Genomic DNA, 21324 nt, shown 5'->3' on the forward strand with positions numbered 1-21324 from the left:
TCTCGTGACATTCTTTTAGGCATCACCACTGCACACACCGGGTCAGGGGAACGGTGCGGTGCGCGCCAGGCCCCTGGGGCGGAGGGTCAGCGTGCGGCTGCGCATGGGCCGCAGGGGAAGGCACGGGCTCGGACACGGGAAGGGCTGGGCCTGTACAAGGTGGCGCGCAGGGCTGAGGACAGTCCCGAGCCAGAGAATGGGGAAGCCCATGTTGGGCTGCATGCCGGAGGAGGCGAAGAGAAGGCTCAATCCTCGGAGTCTGGAGAAGGTCGGAGGCAGCGGGAAGGAGGCGGAGCAAGGCCCTGGGAAGCCGCTGCCTGCTGGGGAGTCAGGCTCTGCCCTTGGGGAAGGGCAGAGCCAGTTCAGTGAACGGGGTCAAGCGGAGAAAGGGGAGGGTAAGAAGAGGAGAAGGAGTGGATCCGAGGCTGTGCGGAGTTGGCGCTGCAGCAGGGGGTGACCCAGCCAGCAGGGGCCACAGGCCCCGACCGTGGCTCTGGTGGTGGCTGGGGAGGATGGGGCGTCAGTCTCTGCTCCAAGCCCCTCTGCCTGGGGCCAGGTTAGCCCTTCTCCCCACTGCTCAGAGACCCCAGCGCCCTGCCTCTGCCGGAGCACCCTGCGGCCCTGCCCAGCCAGCTCAGCTCTGGCCCGTCCTCAGCCGCTCTGCTCGGCGCCTCGGTCCAACAGGGGCTGCCCGCCAGGCAGCAGGGCGGATGGATGGACGGGAGGCCCAGGGTGGGCAGTCTCGGGCGAGTGGGCTTCCCTCAGGCCTTCCCGAGCAGCAGGACCCATCAGTGTCCTTGGCCGGGCTAACTGGGCAGGTGGGCGCCTCCGGGGGGCCTCACACCACGGTGCTGACCGAGGGATCTGAGAGGTTGAGCGGGCCCGTGATATCAGTGGGATGGTACTGCTGCAAAATAGAAATACACAGACAAGGCGCCCGTTAGCCCGACGCTCGAGGGCACTCGCGGGGCCTGGACGGGTGGGCCGGCCAGCCGCCGACCGGCGGGCAGGCGGGCGCGGCCTGGGGGAGGCTGGGGGGCGCTCCTCCCCCTGACCCCGTCGTGCTCCGGGACTCTGCGTGGGCCGGGCCGCTGTCCCGTCCGTCTGTCTGTCTGTCTGCGGGGGAGGGGGGCAGAGGAGGGCGGGCAGGGCTTCTCAGCTCTCCCTATGACGGGCACACATCTGCAGCTGGCCCTCCTCCCTCTCAATAGCGCGTCGCGGCAGCACTGTGTCTTTTTGGTTTTGCAAAGCGCCGCGTCCACCCCCGGTGCTCTATAAATAAGAACCAAGAATCAATACCCGCTGGCCCCGCTGGCTGCCAGGGACCCCAGCCCTGAGCGCCCAGTGCCACCCTGGCCCTGACCGGCCACAGGACAGGGGCAGAGGATCTCAGCAGCGGGACCGACCCCACCCATCCCGACAGAGCCCCCCACCCAAGCCTCCCTCCAAGCAGGTGCCCAGCCGAAACAGGGTGGGAGCTGGGCTGCCCTCCCCCGCCCAGCCCATCCCCAGCTTGCAGGGCCCCCAGTCACCCTTGCAGGGAAGGGCTAGTCCCAGATGCCACAGGGGGCCGTGGCTGGCCTGGAAGATGGTCCCTGGTGCCCAGGGAGGCTCGCATGAAGCCTCCGCTGGGAGTGTGTCCCCGGGCAGGCACTGAGAGGGTCTCTGAGTTGCACCTGGACTTGCTAAGGAGCATGCATGTCTGCTCTGGGCGGGATCAGGGTAGCAGGACTCAGTGACACCCTCAGAAAATGCCTGTGGGACTTTGTGCTTCTCCTTTCATCTGCCTTCCTCAAAAATACTGTCTGTTGGGAATATCCACTAGCCGAGGACTGCCCCACACCTACTCCTCTCTGGCCCTTCACTCTTAACCTCTTTCTACACCCATTGCAGGGCCCCTGGCTCAGACTCTGCCCGCTTTCCCAGACTTGGATGGTCCAGCCTGTGCTTCAGCCCCACGGACCCTCACTGTCCACCCACCATCCCTGTGCCCAGCTCCTCTTGGGCAGCAGAGAGGTCAGGCCTCACAGGTCCCGCTTGGGGCACCCTGGTGGCTTCACTTTGAATTGTGCCAAGCCTGCTGTCCTGGAGGTCCACCCCTCTTCCCATGTACTGAGGGAGGGGAGGGCTGTGTGCAAACCCACTTCCACCTTGGAACATAACTCCTGTGGGCTCTCGGCCATACCCACCCCTGAACTGCTGGGAGTCCGCTGAGCCGATGGCTGCACTGTCTCTGGGGGGGCCCACTCCCCACCTGGAATCGGGGTGCCCCTAGCAAGATTGGGTCTGTTTTGGGGGCTTTTTATCTGAGTGTGCACATCTTGTGCGGTGACAAGCTGCCCAAAGCAGGAAGGCAGGGAATTCTGGGCTCAGGCAGAAGGACTGGCCCTGACATGGTCCTGTGGGGTGGGGTTGGGGTTCAGGAGCTGAGGTGCTAGTCTCCTCCATGGAAGCCTCCCTTCCTGGGCCTTTGTCTGGGAGTCTCCGTGCCCCACATTCAGCAGGCCACCACTTTCAGGGCCACCCTCACCCATTCTCAGACCCCCGGGGGCTGCTGGCACACTTTCTGCAGGGCGCCTGCTCAGCCTAGGGTGGGAGCCACCCCCTCTGATCCACTCCCCCCACCTGATGGTACCCTGTGCCTGGGGACCTGTTCCAACTCCAAGCCCCAGCCGCCCACCCAGATGGAGCCAGGCCCGGCCCCCAGCCCCGGCCCACACAGAGACCACATGCAGGGGATGCAACGGGCATGGCTCTGGTGAGACACGAGACACAGGTGTCTGGGTGGCGGGGCCGGCAGCCAGACACATGGACGGATGGGACATCACAGCCACCCCTCCATGGATGTCGCCGGGAGGGTAAGAGGGCAGCAGGCCCCCCTGGGACAGGCTGAGAAAACTGACGTGACAGAGAGGTGGTGTGGCCTCCCATGTGTGAGGAGTCCAGGACAGGGCGGCTTTGGGCTCCCAGGGGCCCCGGGCATGGCCCCGAGGTGGTGAGGCTGACTGGCTGACCAACGACATGACACAGCTTCAAGATGGCGCATGGCGTCATGGCATGGGGGGCAGACTAACGCAGAGACACATGGGGAGAGAGGACCCAGTGAGGGCCAGCGGGAAAGAGGACCGAGAGAGAGGCCTAGGGAGTCAGAGAGAGAAGACCTGGTGTGCTGGGCAAATAGAGATGAAGGCAGAAGGCCGCAGCAGTCAGAGGTGGGGTGGGGTGGGATGACGAGGAAGGGGGACAGGGCACGCCTGATGCACGGGACACAGACACGGAGGGGCAGGGCGAGATAAGAGTCGGAGACGGGGGACTGGGCGTTCTTCCCCTTACCGTGTCTTTGGAGGACCTACGTCTCTTGAAGCTGGAAGCCAGGGTGGAGGTGATAGCCCTAAATGTGGCTTTCTTTTTAGGGTCGGGCTCTGCTCTACCACTCTTTCTATCCTAAAATGAATATGTATAAGTGATTAGACAGCTAAGGTTGGCGGCCGCACCTGCCCTCGCCTGCTCCTTGGGGGCCGCTGCCCGGCCTGGCTGGTCACTCGGGCTCTTGCTCCTGACTGCCTCCCTGTGCTGGACCGACGGACCGACAGCCAGACACGCGCAGATGGCCTCTGCTCCTGCCCGGGTCGGGCCTGACCTTGCTCGAGCTGGGGCTGGGCTTGGGGGATGCCGTCTGGCTCTCTTCCTGGGAAGTCCGCCTGGCTCCCTGGCTCCTGGGTGGCCCTGGTTTACAGGTGTCCCAAGGAGGAGGGACTCTCGGAGCACTGGAGGAGTTCCTCCTCGGCCCGCCAGCCGTTCTGACCCCTGAGGGGGCACACCAAGATTCCGGAAGGGGAGAAGGGGCCAAAGGCGGGTGTCGAGATGAACTGGACCGGTAAACAGAGGCAGCTTCCGGGACCCTGGCCTTGGGTCTGATGGCCAGGATGGCCCTGTGCCCACCAGCGAGAGCAGTGACCATGTCCCAAGAGCAAGAGTGGACAGATGAGAGGTGTGGGGGCTCCAGCAACCCATCCACCCATGGCCCCTCCCTCTCTGCAATGTCAGCTTCATCCCAGGAGGAAGGCTCTGAGGAGGCACCCAGAGAAAGAGAAGAGATGGAGCAAACTGGATTTAGACCGTGGGGCAGGAGCCATGGGCCTACACCGGCCCCACTGCCCATCTTGCCCTAGGTGGGCAGTGGCTGTCCCATGTGCAGCTGGTCCCCTGCTGGCAGCAAATTCCCACAGACATGGCCTGGGGAGCCAGGCAGGGCCAGCTGTACCACTTCAGCCTGGAGTCATGGAGCACAGGACACAGCAGGGCAGCAGGGAAGGGGGCCGGCCCCCCAGAGGGTGCTGAGGAGGGGTGTGGGGCGGCGAGGGCAGAATACGTCTTGGACTCACGTGCTACACCCAGGTGGGTCCCTGTCTTACCCTGCCTCAGTTTGCCTTCCTATGGAATGGGCACCGGCGGGCGACTCTGGAGACAGAGGGGCCAGGCGAAGGCTTGGAGCGGGGTGCGTGGCCTCCCTTGGCCTGGCTTTGCAGCGGGCGGCCACCTGCCGGCGGCCCCCCACCAACGCTGCCCCTGGCCATGGCTCCTAGCTCCAGTCCTGCTCACATGGGCTCCAGGAGTCAGGGCCAGCGCTTCGGCCTGTGGGGATGGAGGAGGGCCCGGGCTGGGCGGGCCATGGACACCAGGTCTCGGAAGGTGGCCTGCCCTACCTGCAGGTTCTTTCTCCACACGTTCACCGCCGCAAAGGCCAGCTGCATTTGCTTCCGGCGAGCGTCCTTGTGTCGCTTGTAGGCAATCTCGATGAAGATCAGGAAGATCCCAGCCACGATGCCTCCAGCCACCAGCATGAAGACCCCTGCGTCCAGGACCCAGAGCCTCAGCTGTTGGCTGGCGGGGCTGCAGGGACCGTGGAGAACCCACCCAGTGTCAGTAGGGGCGTTAAGGGAAGAGGGTGGGGAACCCACCTGCCATATTCTCAAAGGTGAGAGTAGCAGGAGCATTGCTGCGCGAGTCACACTCCTGGTACCGCACCCACGTTTTGTCCAGGTCTTCCATGAAGCCGTTCTCATGGGACCTGGACCGGAGGCAGGCGAGTGAGCCGGGAGGGACTTGGATGGGGCGGGGAGAGGGCTGGGGTGGGGCTTGGGCAGGGCTAGTGAGCGGGACGGAGCCGTGAAGGGGGGGGGGGCGAGTGAGCGTGGGCGGGGCCTTGCTGGAGCCTGGCCTAAGCAGGGCAAGTGAGTTGGGTGGGAGCTGGCCCTGGGCGGGGCGTGTGAGTGGGGCGGGGCCTGGTCGGGGAGGGGTGGCATCTGCGATGTTGGGGTCATGTGCCTCGGATGGGGAGGCTCTCAGGGAGTAGAGAAGAAGAGCGCTGGGATGGCAGGTGAGGCAGACTCACTTGAGGATGGACAGGGAGACGTTCTGCTTCCAGGGGCTGTCCTTGCGCATGCCGATGCCGAAACCAGAGCGGAAGAACAGCTCGCCTGTAGTTACCAGGTCGCACTTCTGCGAGGCCTCGAACTCCAGCACCGCTGAGTCCCAGATGAAGGCATGCAGTTTGCTGCGGGCAGGGGCAGATGTCACGGGAGTCCTACTCAGCCGGGCTGCCCTCAACCTGCATGCTTGCCCTCCTTGGTCCTACTATCCAGGAAACCTCACGTCCATCCCCATCCCGTGGTTCTCATCCAGCCTGGACACTCACTTTTCCTGTAAGGGGGACGCTCCACCTTGTCCGGCTACCCGTTTCTCACCCCGCAGGCTCCGCCCTCATCGTCCCACAGGCTCCACCCTCACTCATCCCGCAGGCCCCTCCCTCACTCGTCCCGCAGGCCCCGCCCTCACTCGTCCCGCAGGCCCCGCCCTCACTTGTCCCGCAGGCCCCGCCCTCACTTGTCCCGCACGGCCTGGATGGCCTCGGCCGCGCTCTCGTAATTGTGCTTCTCCATATGCCGGTACATGGTGCTCAGCTCCACCTGTCGCCGGAAGTAGATGTCCACCGAACTCTGCTTCACCGTCGCGTAGATAAACTTGTCTGAGGGGTTCCTCAGCTGCGGGATCAGAGAGCGTGGCTCGCAGCTACTCCCCCGCCCCACCCGAGGCAGGCTCCCGGTGACGTCAAGACCCTCCGCTAGCCCGGCCGGGCCTCACCCGCGGGTCGTTGATGCCGGTGATGCGCTCCTCGGGTCGGTCCAGTACCAGGAAGGCTGCCAGGTTGGCGGTGTAGGAGGCCACGATGATCATGGCGAAGCCGGCCCACACCATACCCAGGATGCGTGCGGAGAAGCTTCGGGGGGCCCCTGCGGGCAGAGGACGGTCAGCTCCCGGCGGAGGAGTGGAGCGGACCGGGTGGGTGTGGGTGTGGCGTGGCCTCACCTTCTCCGATGCCTGAGTTGAGCAGGACACCCCAGGAGAACCACATGGCCGAAGACAGGGTCAGCGCGTCCTCCTCCTCTTCCTCACTGTTCACCTTGAACCGGCCGAAGGGGCTGCAGGGTGCAGAGGGCGGGCGGGAGAGGGAGGGCAAGGCAGCCACGCCCTCGCCCGCTCTGCCAGCTCCGCAGGTGGAGGTGTCTGGCCTCCCGGCTGCGCTCACCTGAAACGGTCCAGCAGGTACAACATCACGGCCACCACGTGCACCGACAGCCCCACCAGCAGCCACAGCGTGCTCTGGAAGGGCTGCATGAACGAGTCCAGCGTGCTCCGGGGGATCTCCTGCGGGTGGACCGGCCGTCAGCGTCTCCTTGGCCCTCCCAGGACCCCACTCAACCCGCCGGACCCATGCCCACCTTCTTGACCAGAATGGTCAGGCCCTGGTACTTGAAGGGCTTGGAGAACTCGATGTACTGCGCGCGCTCGTTGTTAATGGTCAGCGGTGCCACGATCATGTCCGCCTGACCGCTGAGCAGCTCGCCCATCATCCCGTTCCACTCCTTCTTATTGCTGTTGTTCACCTGCGGGGCGATACAGCCAGTGGGGACGCGGACACTGTCGGGCCACTCCCGCAACAGTCTCCCGCCCCTCCTCCGGGGTCGCCCTCTCCAGACCCCACCCTAGCTCAAGGCCACGCCCGCTCCAGACTCCGCCCAGCATCAGGCCCTGCCCCCTAGCAAGACCCTGTCCACCCGGACTCGTCTTGCGCGAGCTCTCAGAGATCCCTGCGTACCCGCTCCTGCGTGCCGAACTTGCCGTCGGCCACCAGGTGCACCTCATAGGTGAAGTTCATGGTCCGCGCCAGCTTGATGAGCAGGTCGATGCAGAAGCCGTAGCAGCACTGAGGGACGGTGTGGCGTGCTGGGGTGGGGGGAAAGGGGCGGTAACCACGGGGCTCCCGGCTGCGCCGCCCCAAGTCTGTGCCCGGCGCCCCAGCACCGTACTCACGGCTGCCCGGCGATGTGTCGTTGGGCCCAGTGCAGATCACTTTCTTGACGGGGTCCCCGTTGACCGTGAACTCCTCCTTGCACGTGCCATCGCTCAGCGTGGGCTTGACGTACACGAAAGGCTCCTGGTGGATTGTCACGATCTGGGGGGGAAGGCAGAGACCCAGCCTGGACCACCCGCCCTCAGCTGCCGGGGGCGCTGACTTCGTCTCAGCACCCAGACTCCCCTGAAGCCCCTCCGAATCCACGGCGTTCCCCCTCCAGCCGGTGCCCCTTTCTGGAGCCTCACCCTCCCTGGCGGTCAACCGCCACTGTCGGCACCATCTGCCTGCGGCCCTCAGGAGGGGCCCACTGGCCAAACCTCCTCAGCGTTCAGAAGGCACATGGCTGCCTGAAACTCTGCCTTTCTCTTGGCCACTTGTCCTTCGGCTCTTGGCTCACACATTACTCCTTCCATCAGAGGAGTCTGTTGGAATGTCCAGTCTGCCCCTGGCACCTTCTCTGACTTCTCAGGGATGAGCAGCGACCTGTCCTAACCCAGAGCCTGCTTCATGAGACATGGGCGTGCCACTGACATTCGCTCAGAGCCAGCTCGGGCCCTGGGGCCCGGGGGTCGCCCTCGTCTGATCGCCCCGGCCCCTCAGCAGTGAGTCCTTGTCTGGTCATCTCCCCTTTCTCCCTTCCTCTCTCTCCTGATGCCTTCCTCTCTTCCATGTCCTCCTCTTCAATCCAGGGGCTCCCTGTGGTTCATGCCGGGGCTCTCTCTCCTCCCTGTCCTTCAGAGGCCCGTAGCTTGGGGGTGTGGAAGACATATCCGGGCAAAGGGGCCTGAACTACGGGGCATGCAGACGAAGGGTCCCAGTGGAGGTGATGTTGGAGCCGAGCCTGCAGTGATCAGGTATTCGTGTGAGGCGCCCTCTGCTGGGAGTATCAGCGAGGGCGGGTTTGCGGTGGGTAGGCCCATCCTCAGCTGGGAGGGAGGGCAGCATTTTGGCTTTTTTCCCCCTGAGGCTTGGGAGGCCCGCAAAGAGCTTACTGGCTTTTTCAACTTTCATCATGTTTTTCTGTTAGACAAGCAATATATGTTTGTGCTTTTAAGAAGTCAGTGAAAGAAAAGTAACAATCCATCTGCATCTGGCAGCCTGCATGGGACTAAGCTGTTACTTTTAGACTTTTCCACACATGCTGGCTGAGCTGCGGGGAAAGCTCACTCTGCCTGTCAAGAAGTGTGGTGACAAAAGGCTCTAGTGAGAGGCCATGGGCTGGGCCCAGAACATAGACAGAGCCAAGAGACATTTGAGGCCCTGGGGACACTGACCGGGAGAAGGTTGATTGGGCAACAGAATTTAGGGTCCTTGCCTCTGGTGATCTAAGGTACGGGCCTGGTGCTGGAGTGGGTCAGCATGGGGACAGACTGTCGGGAGAGCACCCTGGGAGGAGAGAGGGCGCCCAGGAATGAGCCCAAAGGATCATGGAAGAGTCGCCAGGGAAGAGATGCTGTGAGGGAGGAGGCCACCCTGGGTCCAGGGTCACCACAGGGAATGCTGCAGGGAGGCCAGGGCTGAAAGGACAGCAGGACCCAGTGATGGCAGGAGGCCGTGAAGGCTGCGGTGGCGGTGGCTAGGACCACCTGGAGGAGTGCTAAGGAGTGTGTAGGTGGATCTCTAGGACCAGGACTCAGGACAGAGTGCTGACGCTGAAGTCCACAGAATGACCACCCATCTGGCCCTGTGTCCCCCATCAGCTCATCCCCAGGGGAGTCCTGTCCCACTCAGCTTCCCAGATTTAAGTGGGGTTGGGTCCGAAGGGGCACTGGAGAGATCCGTGGGATGAGGGCTGGCAGCTTCCTCTCCTCCCTCCACCTGCTGTCTCTGCTTCCTCTGAGGTACCAGGTGTTTGTGCTTTTAAGAAGTCAGTGGCTGCGTGTGGAGGCAGCCAGGTGCTGGTCCTGTCCCCACTTCCTTCAGTCACTTTCACTGGCCTCACTGTGCCCTCCTCTGGGTCTGAGGGAGTGTATGGAGTGTCCTGGGTGTGGTTGCTGGGGCAGGGCAGCAGGCCCCCCACCTTCAGCCTGGTGGACATCTGGTACCCTCGGGGCTTCTCTGTCTCTCCGCCTGGCCAGATGATCTTCCTGTCATTGGGGATGACCTGGGGGTGGGAGTATGAGATGGAGGGTGGCCACGCAGGGGTCTTGGCCCCAGGACCCTAAGGCCCCAGCCCCCACCCCCTCATGACCCCCACCTACATGGGTGCCATTATAGATGCCCACTTGCACCAGCTTGCGGTTCTGCAGGTTCATGATGCTGTAGTTGGCGAACTTCCGGTCCCCGTCCTCGTTAAACTCCACACGACCAGTGACCCCATCCGCGTACTTAGAAGACATCAGCACTCTGGGGAGGGCAGTGCTCGTTGGCGTCTCAGGGACGCTCCCACTTCCGGGCTTCTGGCAGCCTGAGCCCAGTCTTCTGCCCCAGCCCCAGCCTCAGTGGACATCGGACCCTTGAACTGTGAGTCCAACGGGTGGCGCGTCTGTCTGCCTGCACCAGGCAGCACAGCTATGACAACCGAGCAGCTGCTGGGCGCCACACCCTGTTCTGAGTGCTTTCTGTGGGTTGGGATGTTGGAGCCTCACAGTAGCCAAGGAGGCAGACAGACACCCAGGAAGTACACAGTGGCCGGTTTGCCAGTGAGTGGGGGAGACAGAATTGAGGTTCTGTCTCGCTGCATGTGCACACACATGTGTTTATGTGGCACACCCCTTGGGCCATATCTATGTGCACACGCAATCTTGGTGTGGCGTGCACCCCCATGCATATACTGTGACTCATGTGTGTGCCATGCCTCTGAATCTGTGTGCACGTGCTCGTACCTGCATCTTCAGGTGTGTGTGCTCATATGATGGGCTTGGTGGACAGGGACCCTGCACAGGCTCCTCAGTCCGGGGTGGGATCTGGCGATGGGTGGGGCCTGCCCACCCTGGGGCATGGTGTCCAGGGCGCTTCCAGCTCACTCCTGCCCCACTGTGGCTATACACTTGGGTCTCTGGCCAACCCTGGCTCCCTACAGGCTTGCGTGCCATCCCTGAGCTCCTTGTCTGACCTCCTGGGTCCCTGGAAGAGCCCATTCCCCGCCTACAGCAGGAGCCTCGTCCGGAGGGCTGTCAGTCACCCTGGGAAGTGGGGGGGAGTTTCAGGGTTTGCTGCAGTGTTAAAAGCTGGGGGCAGGAGCAGTGGAAGCAGCTGCATTCGAGGCGTTGGTGTGAGTGTTGGAAGCAGGGCGGATGATTATCACAGTGGAGTGGAAGTGGGAGGAAAGGAGGGAAGTGGGGTACGTGACTGTACCTGTAGCTGGACCACCCGCTGAAGAGCGACTAGTCCCACCTCCTAAGAGCCCCGCCCACTTCCAGCAGACCGGCCCCGCCCACCTCTTGAAGAGCGGCCCGGTCTTCCAGATATTGGTGTTGCCCACGCAGCCCCGCGGCGGGTCGGTGATATTCTCCTTCTCCAGGAGCTCGTGAACGGCCTGGGCCACCACGCCCACCGCGTCGCTGATGTGGGCCGACTCGTTCTTGCCGTTGATGAGCTGCAGCCCGATGATGCCTGGGGCGAGCGTTTGCTTAGAGCCCGTAGGGGACCCCCGCCCGCCGGGACCCGGAGAGGACCAGCACTCACCGTCTGGGGCGTATCGCAGGGCGTTCCCCGAGATCTCGCGCTCTCCCACCAGCCACACGTACCCTGAGCCCGTCATGTTCAGCATCGCGGCTGCGCGGTACACGGTGGCAGCGTCGTCCTCGCTGTGGGGCAGAGGGGGTGACGGGCCCAGGACTCCAGCCCTCCCCCACCCAAGGCTGGCAGGAGGTTGCTCCGGTTCCCAGGACTTCCTCCTGTCCCCACCTCTTCCCCAGCCCCTCACCTGGAACAAGCGAGGCCTGGGAAGACCACAAGCTGAGGCATGCTAGCCCCACCCCTAGCCCGCACCTAGGCCAGGAGACCCCATAGAGGTGACATGGGGTGGGGCCCTGACCCCCCAGAGCTTCCCAGGCCTCTCTTGATGGCCACCTGCCCTTTGTGGGCAGGGTCAAGGTGATGGTGATGGATCATTATTGATTGATCACTTGGTCACCAGGTACCAGGCACTGTTCTAAGTGCTTTACATGACCCATCTTATTCAATTCTTACAATATCCCTGTGAGGCAGGCATTACTACCAACCCTGTGTTAGGAGGGGAAAGTGAGACTCCCCAGGCACTTGAGTGGTGATAAGTGGCAGAGTCAGGTCTGTGCCTGGACAGTGCACCCCAGAACCTGAACAAGCCACACTCCCTCTGGTTCTCCATGTCCAAAGGTGAAATGAAGGGCTGGGGTTCTCCAGATTGGTCAGATGCTGTTGGGACCCGGTGCCTGGGAATGGCCTGAGCATGGCAGCAGAAGCTGCTGGAGACAGCAGGGCTGCTGCCCAGCAGGACCCAGCACAGGCCTCGCCTTTCAGGCACACATGGTCCTGACATCTTGGAGTGTCCTCATCCCCATGGATGAGCCCCTGTGGACCTAGTCCCCTAGGGTAGGGGTCTCCCTGGTCAGGACTAGGACTCTTGGCCTGGTGGGGCTGTGGGGGCCACTAGGGTGTCCCCTTCCACTCCCCCCTTTCTTTCCTGCCAGGCTGGACCTGGCCCCAGGTGGACCTGGACCATGGGAGGCACTTTGCATGGGCCTCGGGTGCAAAGTGTTGGACAGATTGGCTGGGTTATTTTCACAGTGGCTGACCCTGGAAACCCAGGAAGCCCTAGGTTGCCTAAGGCTGCCCCTAATTTTCTCAAGGATTAGCCAACAAAGAAATAAACACCTTTAGTGTTTGCTCTAAATGACAATGCTACTGTCAGATGTAAGCCACACCAAATAGAGGTGCTCCAGGCAGCGCCACACTGGTGACCCAAATGAGGGCATCCAGCCATGATCACCCAGCAAAACCAACACCACGTGTGTCGGGCGCAGCGTGCCCACTGCCAACTGTGCTCACAAAACTTGTCAGAGAAGCCCGTCTGCCTGATGCAGTTCAGGTGTGTGGTATTAGACTCGTTGGAAGGACACACACACCTATGCTTGTATCTGTGAAAATTGATGTCATCAGTAACACGGCTGTAGAGGAAATCCTGATCAGACTGCTTTATGGAAATAGCTGACCGCAGAAAGACAATTTCAGGGAGAAAGAAAGGAAACATTTGGAAATGAATTCTCTGCAGTTGATAGGAAATTGGCAAAAATTAAGATTGGCTAAATTAAGATTGGTTTAAAAATTAAGATTGGGTCCCTGCAAAATACATGAAGCAGGAGCCAAAATGTGTCCCGTTGGAGTGCCAAGGCCAAAAAGCCCAGTGTCTGCTGCTGCCCAGGGGACAGGCAAGGACAGCCTTGCCATCCTGGGCCCCTGGAGCCGGGTGTGCTGAGGGGCTCGCTTGCCCTGTGCCACGGGAGCCAGGCTCCTCTGCTCCGGGGCCTTGCCTGGAGTCAAGGGGGGTGCTGGTGATGTGTGGTGCCTCGTGGGCAGTGTGTGTGCCTGTGTGGGGCATATGCATGTGTGTAGCATGTAGTGTGGTATATATGTGATGTGTGTGCATGTGCATGAGCACACGTGTGCACTGTAGATGTTGGTAGGGAGTATGTGCGTATGTGGTGTGCATGCGCTTGTGTGTAGGTGTGATACGTCTGTGTATAAGTGTGCATTTATGTGTGTTAGAATGTCTCATGTGCATGTGTGTGGTGTACATATGGTGCATGCATGTCTATGGGTGTGTATGTGTGTATATGATGTGTGCACATGTATAAGCATGTGCACATTGTGTGTTCTGTGTATGTGTGAGTGGTGTGAATATGCTGTGTGCCTGGGTGCCTGGGTGTTTAGGGTTGTGCATGCATGTGCATATGGTGTGTGCGTGTGGTGTATATGGTGTGTGCTCAGGTGCGTGTGGTGTGCACATAGTTCTGGAGCATGTCTCTGTGTGTGTTGTGCATGTGCAACTGTCTGCTGTAACCATATCCCTTCCTTGGGCTGACCTCTTGTTTGGAGCCACATCTGCAAACCTGTCCTTGACCCTGGGGCTAATGACACAGGGCAAGACCCTCTTGGCCCATGTCTGGGGGCGTCCCCAGGCCTGTGGTGAATGGCGCATGGCCTCACTGACCCGAGGGAACACAGTAGAGAAGTGCCCAGCCCTCTGCTGGAGCTGGGAGTGGCGGGGTTCCGAGGTTGGTTTTACATGTGGCTTTCTGGCCCATGTCCTGGGGGGCCACTCTAATTACAGTGTACGTATTGGGCAGGTCTAGTTTGGTGTGACCCGATCCTTTGTAAAAGTGCCCAACAGTTGAACACCTATTCTTTGGGGTAGTGGGTTCCTTCAGTCCTCTGTCCTGGATAAAGGAGTCTTCTGATCACTAGTCACCATTTGCCCATCTGTCTGCCCATTGGTGCACCCACCTATCCATCCTTTTATCCCACCACATCCTCTCAGTCTTCCTCAGCAGGGGCCAGGGATCTGTGTCCTACACAACTGGACTGGACGGAGAAACAACAGGCTTGAACCGGAGTGGCGGGGGCGGGAGGGGGCAGAAGGGGGGAAAAAAAGAGAGGGTGTGGAGAGACTTTCCCTGGGTGGGGCTCCTTTGGGCGCTAGATTTGGGTTGGGCTTGCTCTAAGTGGAGGTTTTCTGTAGGCGGGGCTTGTTATGGGCGGGGCTTGCTCTGGGAGGGGGCCCTATCTGGGCAGGGCTTGCTCTAAGTGGAGTTTTTTTCTCTGGGCGCGGCTTGCACCAGAAGAGGTTGTGCAGCACCCTGACCGTGCTTGGGCACCTCCTTAAACCATTCTCTTTAAGCCCTCCCCACAGTGCCCACGGTTGGATGGTCAGCATGGGCAAGTAACTCGTGACTCTGAGCCCCAGTGGCGGATTAGCTCCTTCTTGTCGCACCTGTGTGGGCAGGGGAGTGGAGCTGCTTCCTGCCTTCTAACCGGAGAAACCCCGTTGGCCCTACACTGTGCTCTACGCTGGGAGGAGGGAGTGCACCTGGCTCTGAGCTAGAGGTTTGTTGACTGTATGTGGAAGAGGACACCCGCCCTGGGACTCAGAGTATTGCTGGTTCTTTCTGGCCTGCAGGACAGCAGCATTTGGGGGTGTGTCTCTGAGCGGAGTGACCCCTGCTGTTTTTCTCCACACTATTGGAGCCCAGCACACTTTCTAGAACAGGGAGGACAGTAGGGTGGATCCACCCAGGTCCTCCTGTCTGTCTCAGGAGGGTGGGGCTCTTCCTTTTTCTATTCTGGTGGCCTGGCCTTTCCCTTCTCAGAACTTAGCTGTTTGCAAATAGGGAGATTGTCACTGTTGGCTGATCCCTGTCCAAGGGTAGCCTGGTTTTCATGAGTCCTTAATTGGTTCCCACTTCAACTGCCCCAGTCCTCCAGTCCTGGGATTCTGGCCCTCTCCCTGCTGGGGGCCTTCCCTCGCACACCCTCACGTCACTTCACTTGCACACCCCCACGTCACTTGTCTGGGCCCCTTTCCTCTGATGCTCACTTCCAGAGCACTGTGTCACCCCATCAATAGCCAGGGCTGTGTTTGCTTTCCTAAGGCAGGGGCTTATCCAAACCACACCCCCAAAGCCCAGCTCAGGGCAAATGGCAGCAGGTGACTGAGGAAGGAGCCAGGGAGGGATGGACAGGTAGGCATTCCATATTCCAGGTTGCCAGGTCACCAGGTATACATGGTGAGGGCTCTCCTAGGCAAGGGCGTTTTGGAAGCTGAAGCTGAACTTCAGCCCAACGGTGCCCCTGGCCCTGGCCAGGAGCAGCCCTGGGTGAGTTGGAGGGACCCAACGCGGCCTTACCTGGCAGAGAGGATGATGACCCGGGCCTCCAGCTCCCTTGCCTCCATCAGCAGGGCTGTTACGTTCTTGGTCCCCGGATCGAACTGCAGCACCTTCTCCGCCTGTGGTGCGAGCAGGAGCATTAGCAGGTGGCCGGGGCAGGGGACACAGCGCCTCAGGGGCGAGAGTTGGGCCGCAGCCTCTAGGAACACCGAGGCAGCTCAGCTAGGGCTGCCCGGCCTGCACCTGCCACCTGTGCTGTCCACCTGCCTTCCTGGCTCCTGGCCTGGCCTGGCCTCGCTCGTCCTTTCTTCAGCCTGCTCGCTCTCCTACACTGCTTTCTGCTCTCAGCATCTCTCTCCACTGCCACTCCTGTCCTCTTTGCACTGAGCATGCAAGCTGAAGTGGGCTGAGACTCAGAAAGAGCGTGCAGCGGACAGGAACTAGAAGAGTTTTGGAATGCAACTGGGAGCAAAGATGGGGCTGACTCTTCCAAAACCACGGGAGAACATCGCAGGCCCGACTCCACAGGCCCCTGCAGGAACGGCCCGGACCCCAGCAGGCAGGCGGGCAGCTGCACGGGCGGGCTCCCTCCTGGGTTCCACGAGGAAACCCTGGGGGTCCCAGAGGTTCGCATGCACTTCCCGAAGAGCAGCTCCCCCGCGGCCGCGGCTGTGCCTGCCTGTCAGGCACAGGCCAAGGCGGAGGCTGCGGGGGGCAGGCAGTGGGCACCCACGCAGCCCTTGCCTGCCCTGTCCTGCCTGTGACTGCCTGCCTCATGACCTCTCTCTCCTCACTGCTCAGGCCTGTGGCTCAGCTGGGCCAGAAAACAGCCCTGGTGGCCGAGGTGCCAGAGGCCACGGCTCCCTAGTCGGTGGGTGGCGTGCACGTCCATGCATATATACCTTGGGTCCGCGCTTGTTGTCATAGGACAGTTGGTCGAGGTTTTCATAGTTCCTTTTTTTACTCTGATGAATAATGTGCACAGAGAAAATATGCAGACACAGAAGAAGATTATAAACGGTTGAAAATGACGGCGCCAAAGCAATCACACCACCTCCTCGGCACATCTGCAGGTGGGCACGTACCTGGAGCTCGCAAACACCTAGGCCCGGGTGGGGCTGGGGCCGGGGCGGTACTGGGGGACCAGGGGGCAAAGGGCCACTGAGGCTCCCGGCCATGAGGCTATGCTCTTGGAAACGGTCACACTTGGAAGACCCTGTCCGCATCCACACCAAATGTATCCCTTTGGAGCCCCACCTGCTGCCCCCACCCTGGCCATGCACCTGCTGTGTGGTCCTCCCTACATCAGTCCTCAATGGAGGGTGAGAAGCCCTTTGCCATGCCTTGTCCCTCTGTCCCTCCTCCTCCCTGAGTTCTCCCTTCAGCCTTTCTAAGACGTCCGTGTGTTCTGTTGTCACTAACTGGTGTATGCACACCCCTTGACTCATATGTGCACTGGGGAGTGAGTATGACCCGAATGGGTGTACATATATGTGCTAGGAGACAGCCATCTACATGGGAGCAGTGATCTACATAAGCCCACGGGGCGAGAGTGAGGGTTAGTATTGGCTGAGCATTCATTTGTGTTTGTGCATGCGCACGTGTGTGAGCTGGTGGGCCACGGGCCTGCATGTGAGAGCCCGGGCAGGTCTGTGGGAGGCGTGTGTCTGAGTCTGTGGCAGGAGGTGTGGAGTGTGGGGATGGGATGGTCTTGGGAGTGACTGCATGTGCCTGTGAGAGTGGGCGCTTGTGATTGGGTGTGCAGGGGTGTGACTAGTGAGTGTGTAAGTGCGACATGCCTGCCGGGTGCTATCTCGGGAGGCGTGGGGCCCTGAGGCACTGGTAGCCAGCCCTCCCTCCCAGACTCAGCCAGTCCCCCACAGCAGGGCCCCCCAGGACCCTCTGACTTCACCCCCAAGCAGTACCCTCTATTCCCTTCAGGGTTCTGTGGTGCCTTGAGGCCATGGGGCTGGCACTAGCTTCTTGAAGCCAGCTCCGACTTCACAGAGAACATGCTCCCCACCCCCCTGGCCTGGCCTCCCCAGGCACCCCCCAGCCTGGCCTCCCTCCCTCTCTGCCCAGCTGTGTCTCCACCCGACCTGGGCTGAGCGCCCGGGCTCTAGGCTGGGTGAAGGCTCACCCTGGGCCTGTGGTGAGCACCAGCTCCTTCTCAGGTTGGCAGTGGGGGCAGGCAAGGAAGGGGAAGGGGGTCACCTGGACCCCCAGAAATCGGCACTGTAGTCTCTCAGCAACCCTACAAAGTGGGGGTGGGGCTGGGGCAGGGGGAGGGTGGTCAGTGTGTCCTAGACTCAGGCATCTAACTGGTCCCCAGGCAAGCCCATCCCTGTGCTGAGAGGTGAGGAGGGGGAAGGGCCCAGGCTGGGGGCCGTAGGGCCTGGATGGGGCTTTGGGGAGGGGGTGGGCTGCTGTGAGGTGGAGGGCTGTGGGGAGGTGAGGCCAGCGTGAGGACACGGAATGGGTCACGGCAGGGAGGGGACTGGGTGCTTTGGGAGGGGGCTTGGTGAGTGGTCGCCATCCCTGAAAGGGAGTTCTTGGGGAGGCCGCTGTGGATGGGCGAGGGGCAAAAGGGGAGGGTCCGGCAGGGTGCTGCGGGCCGGGAGGAGGGGTGGGGTGGGCGGGGCGGGGTGTTTGCGGAGCTCCAGGTGGTCCTGCCCTCGCCCCGCAGAAACTGACTGACACGAAGGAGATTTCGACTAATGGCAGAAGCAAGTGAAATGAGCCGAGGACAGGCTGGGGCGGGCGCTCGCCAGACGTGGTGGTGCTGACCATGCATGATGGAAAGAGAAGGTGTTCACACACGGCCACAGACACAGCGCAGGCCGCCGCTGCGCGCCTCCTGCTGCGCGAGGCGCCCCTCTGCCGCCCGGGTCTCACCTTGGACTCGCGCTCCTCCAGCAGCGTCTCCAGGCGCTTCTGCGCCGCGCGGCCCTCGTGGTCGTCGCTGACCAGAAGGATGATGTGGTTCCAGCTGTAGACGCGCATCATCTCGAACCAGACGCTCGACTGGTGGGAGTAGGGCGGCACGGTGCGCAGGAAACTGAGGTGGATGCTCTGCGGAAGCGGGGGCGTGAGGGGGGCCCGGTGCGTGACCCCCCCACACACATCATCGCCTCTGAGAAATGGAGGCTCCGTGTCCACCAGCAGGTCCGTGGGATTTTCCTGGGTGGGCTCCCACCTCCCAGCAGCCACTTCCTGCCGGACCACTTAGGCTGAGAAAGTTCTCGCTGACATGGGGCACCTCAAAGACAGCCCCCCCACCAGGCTTCTCACGGGTCCTTCCCAAAGATGAGTATTTGTCAGGAAACCCTCACGCTTGGACCTACAGAGCTCATCTCTGCACCAAGTCTAGGGGCTGTGCCTGTTGGTCCTGCCTTTACACTAACTGCTAGGCAGGGAGAGGGAAAGGAGCAGGCCCCTCCCTCCTCAGCTGAGGTCCTCAGTGTCTGTCCAGGAAGCACGGTGGCTCCCCACAGTGTCTCTGCTGACCCATTCTGATCTTGGGGCCCTCTGAGACTTCCAGATTATTTTTTCACCGGCTCCCTCTTTGTGGCCTGGGGGCAGTGCCTTGGAACCAGAGTGGGAGAATGCCCTTTGGCCTCTGTCCGTCACCAGCTGGCTACATGGCTGCAAGAGGGTTGTAGCTGGGGTCTTGGATTGTCTCTGACCGAGGCCTTCCTGGTCCCTGTGTCGGGCACCGATTGGCAATGGGTTGGCACCATGAGTGAGGGCACGGTGGGGCTGTGAGGTTTGGCCATTAGGTTTGCCCTCATGCTGGACCAGAGGGCTGGGTCATCATCTGGAAGTGGCCTGGGGACATGTGATGGTCTGGGGTCCTGCCCTGAGAGACAGCCCCTCCCCCCAGCCTTGCATGTGCTCCCCTGGCTGCTTTCCTCAGCAGAAGCATTTTGCTCCTCTTTGCATCTGAGGAGACTGGTGCTCAGAGTGATGAAGGAGGCAGTGGCTGGGGGGCACAGGAAGGGGTCCCCCATTTCTCCACCGTCAAGGGCAACTCTGCTGCTTCCCAGGGCTTGCTATTGTACCTGTCGCCTCAGTGGGCCATCTGCCCGAGTGCGTGTGTGTGTGTGTGGGCATGTGTATAAGTATGTGAATGTGTGTGGGAGGTGAACATGTTAGTGTTCTGTGAGTGTGAATGTAAGTGTGTGATGGTGTGAGTATGCGTGCGAATGTGCCCGTGTGTGTGCATGTGAGAGCACGTGAGTGTTCGTGTGGATGTGTGTACGTGTGTGGGTGTATGCAGGTGTGAGTGTATGGATTTGTTTGTATCTGTGAGTGTGTGTATTGTGTACGCGCATGAGTGTGTGTGTCTGTGAGACCACGAGTGTGTCGTGTGAGTGAGCGTGCATAAGCTCGGTGCTGTGCACCATCTGGTGCTCCTCGAGCCCAGAGCCCGTGGTCTGAGGGCCTGTCTGTGCCCCCACCCCCATGCAGCTGCCAAGGGCCCTGGGCGGCAGAACAGCCGGTCTGAGCATGGACGGAGCCTACCAGGCACTCAGGCTTACCTTGTCTGAGTAGATGGACATGCGGGTGGTCAGCCCCAGGACGGGGATGCGGTAGAAGCCGGCTGTGTAGGAGACGGGGGTGGGGGTGAAGTGGTCATTGGGGGTGGGTGGGTGGCTGACTAGGATGGCGTAGACCTGTGGACAAGGGGACAGGGTCAGCTCGAGTGGGGGCTGGCTGGGCACTGCGCAGGAGCCTCCGTCCAGAAGCAGCAGAGGCTGAACTCAGCAGACGGGGGGAGGGGTGTTTAGGGGGCACCATTTATGCACACACAGTCGCAGGGTACATACCCACAAGGCAGGGAGACAAGACCCTATAACCACCTTCTGAGTATAAGACTCTGAGTACAAAAGAATCATAGGGGTGAGTCAGAGGCACAGCAAGACTCTGGGGGCTGAGGACACACAGGGAAGTGACAGGGCCCCCCACCCCGCTTCCCTTGTCCCAGGCCTTCTCCCACTGCAGGAGCTGCTGTAGGTATGTGGTCAGACCCTGACAGGGAAGGCCGAGGCCTGTTTTCTGGCCATACAAGTCACCCCTAGGGTGGAGGAAGTTGCTCCCGAATCAAGCTGACAGCCAGACCGCCTACTGTCCCTCATCCTGGGTCAGAGGTGGGCAGACTGGTCTCCAGAAAGTCAGCAACAAATGTCGCAGACCGAGCTGTGGCAGGAAAGGCCAGGCAAGGAGCCACCCAAAGGTCTCAGTCCCTTTGTTGAGTCTTCCGGGGCAGGCTGAGCACGGCTCAGTTTGAACAAGACCCAGTACTGATGATGAGTGCTGACCACAGCCTCAAGGAAAGGAAGGCAGGTGCTGGGGCAGCCTGGCCCTCCTGCCTGGACCACGCCCGTGTGGGCAGGCCTGAAGCCAGTGGCTCAGCACTGCCTTGCTGAGCGGGGCCAGACAGCTGGGCAGTTCCATACCCTTCTTACATGAGGACCTGCATCTGGGCCACACGGCCCACCTGCTTCTCCATATCAAGGGGGCATTGTACACTGGCTGCACACGGTGGGGTGATGGCTGCCACGCTAGCACAGGCCTGGCCCGTAGGGTGTGCTCAGTGAGTGACAGCTGTTGCTGTCACCTTTGCTCCTGGGACTGGTTGTGCCCACAGATAGCAAAACTGTGAGTTAGTTGGAGGAGGGATCCCCAGAAAGAGTCCTACCTGGACTTCCTGGCTCTACTTCATGTCCGTCCCTCCCCAGATGGAACAAGTGACTGAAGCCACTGGCCACAGAACATCACCCACTGCAGGCTGGGGCCTGGCAGTGGCTCGTGGGGCGAAGGGGTATCAGAGCAGAGCTCTGGCCTGGCTCCTGCAGTTGGGCCATTTGAACTAATTTGCCCTCCCCTCCAGCCTGCACCCACAGGTGCCCAGTCAGTGTTTGTGAGCATGTGTGTGCATGTGACATGAAGTTTGTGGCATGTGCTGGGACACACATGTGCACACTGTGTGCCCCGACATGTCTGTATTTGTATGTGTGTTTGCATGTGTGACAGCCTGGCAGGTGTGAGCACACATTTGCCTGTGTACCTTCGTATGCCAGGCAGTGTGTGGCACAT

The 21324-nt window shown here is 61.2% G+C and overlaps 1 protein-coding gene across 9 annotated transcripts in view; it reads right to left on the bottom strand.

The window, feature by feature from the left end:
- GRIN1 (glutamate ionotropic receptor NMDA type subunit 1) overlaps positions 1–21324 on the bottom strand; it is a 22908-nt gene continuing 1584 nt past the window's right edge. Inside the window, exons 2-21 of one of the 9 annotated variants that reach the window (XM_019756777.3) lie at positions 19767–19901; positions 18121–18297; positions 16128–16190; positions 15244–15344; positions 11045–11166; positions 10798–10972; positions 9619–9763; positions 9438–9521; positions 7375–7516; positions 7160–7287; positions 6783–6947; positions 6590–6708; positions 6370–6482; positions 6145–6293; positions 5887–6044; positions 5396–5557; positions 4962–5071; positions 4707–4852; positions 3334–3444; positions 1–1272 (exon numbers count right to left, since the gene is read on the bottom strand). In XM_019756777.3, the coding sequence (XP_019612336.2) occupies positions 1156–1272; positions 3334–3444; positions 4707–4852; positions 4962–5071; positions 5396–5557; positions 5887–6044; positions 6145–6293; positions 6370–6482; positions 6590–6708; positions 6783–6947; positions 7160–7287; positions 7375–7516; positions 9438–9521; positions 9619–9763; positions 10798–10972; positions 11045–11166; positions 15244–15344; positions 16128–16190; positions 18121–18297; positions 19767–19901 (2622 nt within the window). In that variant the 3' untranslated portion in view covers positions 1–1155. Of the gene's footprint in view, positions 1273–3333; positions 3445–4296; positions 4462–4706; positions 4853–4961; positions 5072–5395; positions 5558–5886; positions 6045–6144; positions 6294–6369; positions 6483–6589; positions 6709–6782; positions 6948–7159; positions 7288–7374; positions 7517–9437; positions 9522–9618; positions 9764–10797; positions 10973–11044; positions 11167–15243; positions 15345–16127; positions 16191–18120; positions 18298–19766; positions 19902–21324 lie in introns of those variants that run through there. The other 8 variants (XM_019756778.3, XM_019756782.3, XM_019756781.3 and 5 more) reach the window with 8 other exon arrangements.

The sequence above is a fragment of the Rhinolophus sinicus genome, chromosome 16 (assembly GCF_057876585.1).
Source record: "Rhinolophus sinicus isolate RSI-liver-muscle chromosome 16, RSI-T2T, whole genome shotgun sequence".
Classification (NCBI taxonomy): domain Eukaryota; kingdom Metazoa; phylum Chordata; class Mammalia; order Chiroptera; family Rhinolophidae; genus Rhinolophus; species Rhinolophus sinicus.